This window comes from Larimichthys crocea, chromosome VIII (assembly GCF_000972845.2).
Source record: "Larimichthys crocea isolate SSNF chromosome VIII, L_crocea_2.0, whole genome shotgun sequence".
Lineage (NCBI taxonomy): Eukaryota > Metazoa > Chordata > Actinopteri > Sciaenidae > Larimichthys > Larimichthys crocea.
In genome coordinates this window covers 24,744,984-24,756,594 of record NC_040018.1, presented here as the reverse complement: position 1 = coordinate 24,756,594, position 11,611 = coordinate 24,744,984, and the positions used below count along the sequence as shown (strand labels likewise).

The 11,611-nt window shown below is 40.9% G+C and overlaps 1 protein-coding gene across 1 annotated transcript; it reads right to left on the bottom strand.

Moving 5' to 3' along the window:
* Window positions 1–556: 556 nt before the first annotated feature.
* On the bottom strand, window positions 557–7,472 carry LOC104919763 (COUP transcription factor 2). The gene is made up of 3 exons (XM_027281911.1): window positions 6,394–7,472; window positions 4,578–5,102; window positions 557–2,480 (listed from the first exon to the last, which is right to left on the bottom strand). The coding sequence occupies exons 1-3, from the start codon at window positions 6,890–6,892 to the stop codon at window positions 2,206–2,208; spliced, it is 1,299 nt and encodes a 432-aa protein (XP_027137712.1). The 5' UTR covers window positions 6,893–7,472; the 3' UTR covers window positions 557–2,205.
* Between the last annotated feature and the right edge of the window lie 4,139 nt (window positions 7,473–11,611).

Below are 11,611 nucleotides of genomic sequence, written 5' to 3'. Positions count from 1 at the left end.
CCATTTTCTTTCTGCTCTCTCGTCTTATGCAGAGTTTAACCACCTTTATGAATTAATATAATCCTCAGCAGCAAAAAAAAAAACAAAAAAAGCACGTTTGTTAAGAGATTTTAAGGTGGTGTTAACTGGTTTAACTCAGGAGCCACTTACTGCACTGTATACGTGGAGGTTATTGTTATAATTTGTGTGATTCTGCTGCTTGTTTTCATACACTGAAAAGGATTTGGTCCAATAATTGTTCATACAAAATCTAAAATCTGCATCTGCTTTGAAATTAAAACAGTGTGTACTCTTTGTTGTGCATTTTGTCAGACTTTTAAATGTGTCTCAGCTCAGTGCATCACAACTATGGTAGAAAAGCTGCATGTTTTCCTGCTTCAGGTTGCCTGTCAATGGGAAGCAATTAGTTTCCATTAAAATGTCTGTGATTAGTGTCAATATTACATTCAAACAGGCTCCAGATCAGCAGAAAACTCTGCCTGGCTTTCTCACTCACACACACATGAACACACACTAAACGACATGTAATTGAAATGGCAAAATAAACCAAATACACTTTATTTATAAATCTTGAGTTATAATTTAATACGGTACCAATATGTTAACCAATATGCTTTCACAGTACATCAGAGTGGTTGTCAAAAAAGAAGTCAACAACAAATACACACACACACACACACACACACACACACGTACACACACACATACGCACAAACACATGCACTCACACACGTACACACACACACACACACACACTTTCAGTTCAGCAATACCCTGCAGTGGTCTGTTGTACCATTAAGTGGCCTGGGCTCATAAATGCATGAATTATAATGAAATAGATTTTGTTACTTGACCTGGGAAGTTGTGTACATTTCTCCCATAAAGAAACTGTAGTTACAGTTATACATCAGGTCCAGTGCTCTTAAAATCTCTCTGAGACAGTCAGTGTAAAAGACCTGGAAACATAGATAAATGTTTGGTAATGCATTAATCAGTAATCCAGTCAAGTAATTTCATTACTTTTAACATCCTGTAACGAGTTACCAGTCGTAAGAAAACAATGTAAAAATAGAAGATCAGCCAGCCTCCTTTGCCTTATTTATTTTTGCCATCATCTCTGTTTGGATGATAAATAACAGAAAAGTTGAATTTCTCTGTGCGACAGAATTCACTAATTTGATGAGAAGTTGATGAGAGTTCTTGAGTTTCAGATCATTCAAAGTAGGAAAAAAAATGTTTTAAAAAAAATAAGAAAACAGTAGAAATGAAGTGTTACGGCAAGAGTGAATAATTCTGCAAGGAAGTATTATCTAAAATATTTAAGGAAATATTCATGTAAGAAAGTAATGATATTACTTACTATGAAAAAGAGTAATGCATTACTCGGCGCAAACTAACCCTGATCACAACAAGTGAATTTATTTTGTTCATTCTTTGTATGTCGACAATTCAAATAGAGTAAAAAAAAATAAAAAATCCAAAGTAGCTAAAACAGAGCAATAATCTCGCCTTTCTGTCTGTACACAATTGAGCAAACAGCTTAAAGTCAGATAATGTTGGGTTTCAAACACCTGTGTTAAATCTTTCTGAACTGTTCCTTTAGTCCAAAGTGCCATGTCTGGAAGGTATGAAACGAAAAACAAACAAACAAACAAACAAAAAAAATTGATCAACACGAGACAATCCCTGCAGTTTTCTCACTGGCTGGGGTAAAAATACGTAAAACATTATTATTATTTTTTTTAAAAAGAGGCCAAAACGTAATTTACAAGCACGATAAATATACACACAGGGTCCAATAAATATTGTTTGCTATCCCAAAAACCATAGACACGTCTGTCATAATTTATCATTTCATCTCTTTAAACGAGTAAAAAAAAAAAAAAAATCTGCCAGTGGGGTCACATCACTTATTGTCGGCAAAAAAAAATGTCATTTTTTAAAATCTTTCTAGACATACAGGGATGCAATGCAGAATAAGGCAGATCTCTCTTCTGGTATTCAAGAAAATGGCGATTGGTTTAAGAAAAAATATGAATGGAGACTTTTTTTTTTTTTTACATTGGAAATGCCTGTAATTATCCCAATCCACTGGCAGCTTTTTTTTCCCCTCTTGTTTGAAGCATCAGAAATTTTACGCTGCACTGAAATGACTTAACGTGTGGGACATTTTGATGACCTTAGCACCACTGTAGCTTTTTCCCTCTATTGAATAGGCATGTAGGGCCAGTTGAAGCTGCTTCCGGACAGAAGCATGTCCCTTATCAGAGTTTCTATGGGGGTTTTCCCCACCAGGCGGACGAAGAAAAGCTGCTCTATGACAGAAGAAGAGACGGTGCGGAGGGAAGGCAAGCGGAGCAGCAGCTTCCCAAACCTGGTTGGTTGGTTGGGATACTGGCTCCTCACATACTCCTCTAAAGCACACTGGGATTTCTCCTGCAGACCCTCCACATGGGCCACGTCCGACAGACCACAAGCATCTACAGACAGAGAGAAGGACAGCGAGATGAGAAGGGAAGAAGCGGTCAAGACCAGTATGGTTCAAGCAGGCATCGAAAGGAGTGACAGGAAAATGAGGAAGAGTTAAATATTTCACTAACTATGTTAGCTCAAAGTGACTACAGCAGACAGAAGCACAGGGGAGATAGAGCAGAGCGGTGGTTGATGTAGTGTTGTTCATCATCTCAAGGCAAAAAAACAGCAGAAACTAAATATTTTTAGACAGAAAACTCAACAGTTTTGCCCTTTAGAGTTGATTTCACTTACTGACTACAATGCTGGCGAGGGATTAAAGGAACGGGCAGGATTTAAGACTACCCGGATCATCTTACAATAAGCAGAAGAGAGGAAGCGGATACATCTAATACCTCCCACTGTCAACAATATGTAACAATAAGTTGCTAAAGTGTCAAAATGTAACATGTAAATGAGTAAAACCCCTGAGTTTGCACACAGAATCAGTGCTGTGGTGAATACACAACAACATGATCGCCATTTAGTTGCCCTGTCATTGAGATAAATTGATATCTCAGTCTGCCGGCTTCAGGACACGATGACGAGAGATATAAACCCTAAAAAAATTTCAGAAGGAGAAATGGGGAAACTATGGATGAGTATCAGAGCACAGTGTAAAAGAACGTGCATGTGTAGTGTTCCTGCACACAGCAGACGCCTCTGTTTGCACTGTAATGCTGCAGGCTGGATGGCAGCAGGGGTTAAAGAACGGTCTCTGTGTCCCAGTTTAAAGACACGTGTTCAGAAGTGCTCATGGGGACTAAAATAGACCTATAGAGAGGATTTTTTTTTTTTTTTACACTGCTGCTACTCATTCTTTAGATCCAGCCATTAAAAGTTCATTCTGATTGTTATTTAAAGCCTCTGAAATAACAATTGAGAGTTTTGCAATGCAGTGTGACGCCACACATTCACTTATTAACTTATTTACAACAATTTAAACATGAAACAAAAAGATAAATACAACAATTTGCATGTTTTATTATTTGTAATTACTATTTGGTGTGATGAATTACATTAAAGTATAAACATGTCTACTATTTAATATTTTCTATTGCCAAATTTAAAGCTTCATTTAAGTTAATTGATTCCTTTTTTTTTAATAATAATAAAATGACCAATAAGATAAAACATCCTATTTGATAAAGTGCTTTGGTGTTGTGTGAAACAACACTGTAATAAAATATGAAATGTTGAACACCCAGCCCCCTTTTAATTTGCATAGACTACTGTATGATTCATGCAAAGTGGTTCATATTTTAGTTGCTGCAGGGATTAAAGTTTATAAAGCCACAAAAAACAGCCTCCTAAATGTTTCATTAATAATAATGTTATTCAAATAAATTATTAAATTTAAACTGTGTTTCTTCGGGGACTGTATGAGGTCATATCCTGTAAGTTCAGTCATGAAAACAAATTAAACAAGTGGCAAAACAAAAACAGATCAGATTTTCTTTCTTTCTCTCTTTTTATTCATAATGATTTTAGAGCTTAAAAACTGTAGAAATAAATTAATAAATGTTTTATATGTTTTTGTTTGTGTGTTTGTTTGTTTTTAATTTTAAAAAAATAAAACAGGAACACGAGGAAGAGGATAAGTGAAAGTCTCGCGCTCGTTTCAACGGAAATTAATCCCAAAAGACGAATTTTAACAAAATAAAAGCAGGTATTGCGCATTTTAGAAAATAAACAATTAAGTACTGCTCAGAAACACAAAACATGTCTGTTTTTATCTCTAGAAAACGACACATGTCTGTTAAAAGGCGTTTAACCAGCGTATTATTTCCAAAGTCATCATAACGTCTATCATCGCAATTATATTTATTTAGACCTAATTGAATCATTTTCCTATCAGAATAAGAGATTAAGTAAATTATATAAATCTAATAGTTCATTAACTTTTTTTTCCATAACACATCAGGCTACTAAATAGTGATGACATGTGTTTTTTGTCTGGATATTCTACATCACTCCACACCACACTTTACTATAACTCTCCAAAATGGCACAAAAAACAAAGTTCTGCCTCTCCAGGGCTCGTGTGTTTGTGTGTGTGTGTTTACCTGTGGTGAACAGTACGATGGCCTTAATGCAGCTGTACTCTGCTGAATCCACGTGCAGCACCTTGAGCTTCTCCACCTGCTCCTGGAAGACCCGGATGTGGTCCATGAAGGCCACCACCCGGTCCGCGGACATCGGGGAGGCGTGAAGGCCAGCGGCGGCCAGCAGCGGGGCGACGTGGACCGGCATGGAGCACTGGGCGGCGTTCAGGACGAACAGTTCGCTCCAGGTGAGACGTAGCAGGGCCACCTGGTCCGTCACCTGCAGATCCGGGAAGAAGGGGATGTTGCGAGCCCACTCCACGGCACTGAAGAGCATCCGGGCCGCCAGCTCACAGATGTTCTCTATGCCCATGATGTTGTTGCTCTGCAGGCATTGAGAGCCGAACCTGGAGGTCGGGTAGGGTTCAGCCCGCAGCAGGAGAGAGATGTATCCCGATAGGTAGGAATGACACTGTAGAGGGTCTCCGTTTGTCAGAGCGAACTGACCGTGATAGGACTGGGTGGGAAGTCTGCCTCTCTGCACAGCTGCAACCAAAAACACAGCAGAAATGTCAAATCGAGCTGGAAGGCGATGAACACAACACAGATGGCATTTGATGGAAAAAGAGAGCAAATGCAAGAGACTGGTTTTAAAACAGAGATGCCAATTCAAACATCCTATTAACACACACACACACACACACACACACACACGCACACACACATGGGCCTTTTAATCATTAGAGCTCATTTCTACGACCACTGGTCGCCTACGGTAAAGTGGCGCTTCAAACACTGACATGAATAACTGAATCAGACAGCTCCTGGAAAGAAATGTCACATTCAGATAGATGCTCGGGAATCTATTTCTGTGCTACGACGTGCAGACAATGGCGTGGAATATTATTTTTTCTAGGTGTATTTGTCAATCTTTAAAGAATGTTATTATTAATATTATTATATATTTAATAGTTTGAATTTAAGGCCCAAACTGTGACGTTTGCGCCTTCAAGTCGTGTCTTTATTCTCGCAAATAACTTCCCCTGTAGCCTACACACTGTGATAAAAGTAGACATGTGCTTTTGTTTCTTTCTTTCTCCTGAATTTTTAGTGTTGAAATCTGGATTGAATTTTACACTAAAGCTGTTCTTGTCTTCTCATAACTCTCTACTATTGTGGAAGAGTAGGCTACAATGCCTCTACGATCAGCATGCATTATGAATAGGCCTACTAATACGCACACACACACACACAAACACACACTCACACACGTACTCTCCCTCCTTCTCTATCTTTCTCTCTCTCTCACACACACACACACACACACACACACACACACACACACACACACACACAGTCTACATTCAAACATAATCCACAAAAAAATACACGCAAAAATTTCACCAAAATAAAAATTCATCCAAAAAAAAAAAAAAAAGCTGCAAAATTAGATTCGAGTGAACACGTGACATTTAAAGCCGCATGTGACCACAAAATGACCACCTTGGACGGACATAATTCAACATAATACACCAAAAACATGCCACAAGATGCTGAGAGACCGATCTGTAATATCACAGGCTAAGACAGCACGGACACTGAGAGTATATCCGACACAGAGTCTCATGTGAGGAGAATATGAATAGACACCTCGATTATCACGGACCAGACAAAGGCAACACAAATGAGCGTGTATGGAGCTATAAAAATGTAGCATGCACATATATGATCATAGAATATTATGTGGATTAAATACAGAGCAGTATGTGAAACTGAACTTCTGGATATTATGATGTGATAATACCGATAGCGACAACAGCAGGACGCCAGCTCGTACCTTCCCTCCTCATGCCGACTTTGAGGCATTTCTTGAGGCGACAGTACTGGCACTGGTTGCGGTGGTGCTGGTCTACGGGACAGTTCCTGTTGGCCCTGCAGGTGTAGTTCAGGTTCCTCCTGACGCTGCGTTTAAAGAAGCTCTTACATCCCTCACATGTGAACTGTCCGTAGTGCTTCCCGCTGGATTTATCCCCGCACACGATGCACTCGATCTGCTGGCTCTGGTGTTTGTCCATGGACGAGGAGGAGGAGGAGGAAGAGGTGGTGTTGTTATTGTTGGTGGCGGTGGACGCGGTTGTGGTGCTGGACGGATTGGGCGGCGGTGCGCCCTGGGGTGCTGCCGCTCCTGCAGGGGGTATTTCCAGAGAAGGTGCCGGATTCATGTGTCCAGTCAGCTCACCGGGAAGAGACAGAGGTGCGACCTGGGACACCGGAGAGGAGAGGGTCCCCTGAGTGTCCCCGACGCCCTCCGTGTTTCTCCACGCCACCATAGCCATATCGACCGTCTCCAAAACTTTGCGCGCCCAACTTTCCTCTTGTTTTACGCGATAATTAACGCACACGGTTTGTCTTCATGAATCACTAATACACATTCAAGGAAACCGCGGCATTGTTTGACGAAATTAAACACTAGTTACGCCTCAAAGAAATACGAATAAAGCTCATAAAATAACGGCGATACAATTAAAACGTGCGTCTTTACGAGTGAAGGATAGACAGTCACCCAGAAACAGCTTCATAGCTCGGAAATCCAAAAAGAAAGCTTCATTCAGTGCATTTTAACATCCACAGAGGAGGGAATAAAGACAACACTGAGCCAAAATCCACCGAGGAAAGCAACGTTATCCCAAAAACATTTTTATACACAATCTGATCCTTTCTGTCTTGTGTGTCCAGCTTTAAACGGAATACCGTGCGAGCAGATCCTTCATCAGAGATGGAGTTGCCGGACCAGGCTTTCCAGACGCTCCCTGCTCTCCTGATCAGTCAGAAGTTACATTAAAAAAGACAACGGAGGGGAGAGATAGAGAGAGGGAGAGAGAGAAGGAGGGATAGAGGGTGACGGATGATGATTTTGATGATGCTTTGCTCCGGGACTAAGGAAGAGAGTGGTGCGTCCACACGTCACAAGCCGTGGGTCGGTGACGTTCAAGTTTGGGGCGGGATTAACGCGAGGAAAGACTGATCTGGGAGCAGCAGCGTGAGGATCGAGTTGATACACACTGCTGTGTGGAGTGAAGTCCTACCTCCCCTTCATCCCCTCATCTTTTCTGGTTGTATTCTCTTTCTATGTGCAATGTGTGTTGCTACATGACTTCAATATTTGTAGTGATTCTGTCAGACCCATGTAGATCACGGTGTGAGGATAAGGGACCTCATGTGACCCAGATAGATGCTGTAATGAACAGCCGTGGATTTGAGGAGGGGCCTCTACAGTATATATAGTGGCATCTATATAGAGGGTCCAGACACCCCTGGTCAGACCATCTTCTCTGTCTTATAGTCTGATATACAGGAGAGGACGTTCTTTTACTCAAACTTCATCATTCTCTCATGAGGAGTGCAGCAGACGCAGAAGCAGCAGTTCATAACTGCAGTAATTTGTTGCCACCTAGTGTCATCAGTAAATTACACAGAAAATTACCTCAGACTTTAGGATGCACTTGACTTGGTTGCGGAGATAAAGCTTCTACATATCTCTGTTGCAATATTTCAACCCCGACTGTAATATTTGTTTATTTGTGTAACTGGAATTTCCTCTGTTCTCATGTTTTGTTCTGGGTTTTTTTTTCCAATAATTTTCCCATAGCAGCTTTTTTAGTAAGTGTTGCATGATAAACTAGATGTGAAGCGACTCACAGTGACCTGTCATTCAAAAGGGGAGGAATAATACACTTTTCTTTTGTCTCATGAATCCATTTTTATATAACTATAAGGATGCTATCTGAACATTGTCTACTGTCTTCATGGAAAATATTATATTTAACAATACATAAGATGGAAAACCGCTTTGTAAATCAAGCAGTCTGGTTGCAAATTGCAACCCCCTCCACTTCACACCTCCCATTCACAGTGTGAAGAAAAAACTACAGTGGCCATGAAGCACGTGAGAAATGGGAAACGCTCTATCTAGAGCAGGTGTTCGGTTTGTCTGTTCTGGGCTGTCGTATAAAGCAGTACAACATGGTGGACTTCACGAAAGAGTACTCATAGCGCCTGTAAATACAAAAGGCTTATCTAAGGTAACAAATGAAAAGAGAGTTATCCATATTATATTCCAATAGAGGCCCCTTAATCTTACACACTGGACCTTTAAAGAATGCAGTTAAAACCTCACACCGGACTGAGTCATCATACACATTATATTTTTATATGTGTGTATGTTAGTTGCTAGTTGTACTGATCCTACAACTAATATTGTTTTAAAATATAGACGCCGGTATAACATAGCTGCTGCATGTCATGTTGCATGACTGTACCTAAAAATCAAGTACATTGTATTTTTATGTTCATGAGAGTTTTAGAGGTAGCAGGTCATTGCCATGTGAAAATGTCTTCATGGTCATTTCATTGTTGACTCATCATCCTCCATGAGTCCTGAGGCTGAGTGTGCCATCACGTTCTTCCATGTGGGCAGCTTTGCAGTCCTTCAGCGAATAAGCTCTGCTCCGCCTGCTAACACAACACCCGGCTGACGTCCAAGACCAATCAACAGTGGAAGGTCAAGGCTAAAATGTTTACTACACTGGATGGGGATGATGCATTCCTCCACAGTTTAATGCAAGAACTCTCCCCTCCCCCAGCTCTACCCAGTGACTAGTCCAGTTAACATTAATCACAGATTTGGGAGTTTAAAGACGATAAATGCCCCCTTGTTTTTGGTGATCTGGTGCCCTTTAAGACTCTTCACATGCAGGGGAGCTGAAAGCTAACTAACTGGAAACGAAGTGAGAGAGGAGAGACCCGCTGTACATGCAAGACCACCTGGATGTGAGGCTGTTTGCAGCACAGTGGGAGGCAGCACTGACTTGCTGCTCAGAAGCCAACATTTTTTTTTAGCCTTCAAGGTGGCTACGCAAATATATATCGGTGAATTACAGCTCCCTCCTAAGCTCTTTACTCCCTCTAACTGCCATATGGTTATCTGTTAAATCCACCAAGTGTTTAATGTGAGGACAGATACAGTAGAGGTACAACATGCCTGCCCAAGGTGAGAGAGATGAGGCAGTGACAACCTCTGCACTCGGGGCAGCCTAAAGAGGACACACACACACATAAGGGTTGAAAAAGTGCCACAAAATGATGTCACTTTGCTGGAAATGTACTTTTTGTAATCTTGCAATTAAATAAAAAGTGGTAAAACGTCAGTGAATAGATACTAGATTATAATATTAAGAGTGATTTTAGAATTGTGTACATTATAGCCCTCTAGGACAATGCAGTAGTGTTCATTCAGAGTAAACAGACATGGTGTAAATTCATTAATTCAATGGGATTAAAGTATACTGCAGCATGTTGCATATCCTCCAAAAGATATCTGGTGAGTTAGCATGCAGATCCGGAAATGTCACAACTGAGCCTGCAGCCCACAACAAAGTAAAGGAAACACATGGTTGTGTGTGAAAATCCTGGCCAATCTTAAATGCATTCTGCGAGACTAGCCAGGTGCAGCCAGTTGCACTATCACATGACGTGGGTGACAAACAAACAGACAGACAGAGGCGTAAGGTTGTTAAAACATGCCCCAGTTCAAGTTATTATGATGGGCCCTAGCTACCGTATATCATGTTGTCACATGATCAAATGGACAACAACGTTAACATACATGTTACCCAGAAATATTATGCATATCTGTATACGACAATATACCAAATAGAATAACATTGTTCATTTAATTAAATCATTTTTGTAATAGATTTCTACTGGCTGTTTTACCAAAAAACACGACAGAAATGGTTTAGCTTTTCCAGGATATATATATACAAATTCTTCTCATGGTATATTTTATGGTCTTTTACTGTCATGGTTTGGCAGTTTTTCAACGTAAAGGGCTAAGAAGATCTCCATATTAGACTCACTCAGGGGTTTTCAGTTACCCCAGCTAACCTCACATCCAGTCAGGTGGACTGAACGTGGGTGAAGTTATGCTGAAAATTCTTTGACGTCAGCATAGCTGATAAGAATGCTAATCAAGTGCACAAAGAAATACACGATACACAAATAAATGCTTTCCTATTTACTTATACTGAAGCTTAAATGACGGACAAAGTCAAGTGTGAGATCCTGTTTCGCACTACCAGACTACAAATTGTTGACTCACTGTTGGACACTGTTTACAGTCTGTTGTTCTTTGTCGGCTGAGTGCAGGTGGATTTTGTTAAAGCGTAACATGGCTAGGCCTCAACAGTGTAAGCTTTCCCACCTTGGTGATGCTACAAAAGTAGCGAGAGAGTGTGTAAGAATAATACAGAGCTTGTACACACCTACGCAGTGCTGAAGGAGGTCCAAACATTGCTATGAAGATCATGTGAATGGAGAGAAATATTGACAAGCAGTTACCTGTCAGCAAAGTGTAATACATGTTTTGATTATTCTCATGTCATAATGTGATTAGATGCTGGGCAGTAAACATACAGGTAGGATGTCTCCATGCTATTACCATTGGCAGCCACTGTAACAAAGCTGGAATCTCTTAGGCTGCTAAGCAGGGTCAAATCCTGGGCAGAGAGCAGCAATAACTTGTCAGTTAGATTAGTGCACCTTAGCCATTGCTTCACCTGTGACTGTTGGACAGCCTTTCAGCTTTCATTAACCACAGACCGCTGACCTCTGACCCCCTCAGAGCCGCTGCAGCGTAAATTTCATGCTTGAGAGACGCATTGTGCTACATGTCAGTGTGCAATGATAACGCAACCACTGGCGGTCTTCCCAGCCTTTACAGAGCCATCCTGCAAAGATTATAGATCCTCATTAGGAGCTGCTGGATCATAAGCACATATCCAAGAGGAACATCCGGTATGGGAGAGGAGGGGCCACCTTTGAATGTTGTCTTTCCAAATCTCAGCCGACAAATCCTGCTGATTCTGTCTTTAACCTCCGACCTTACTCAGACGAGAGCTCATTATCTGGCACAAGATTAACCCACAGAGGCGAGTAAAGGACCAAAATACTACAACTCAGCTTTGAACTGAGACACAGTCTTCACAGTAGACTAT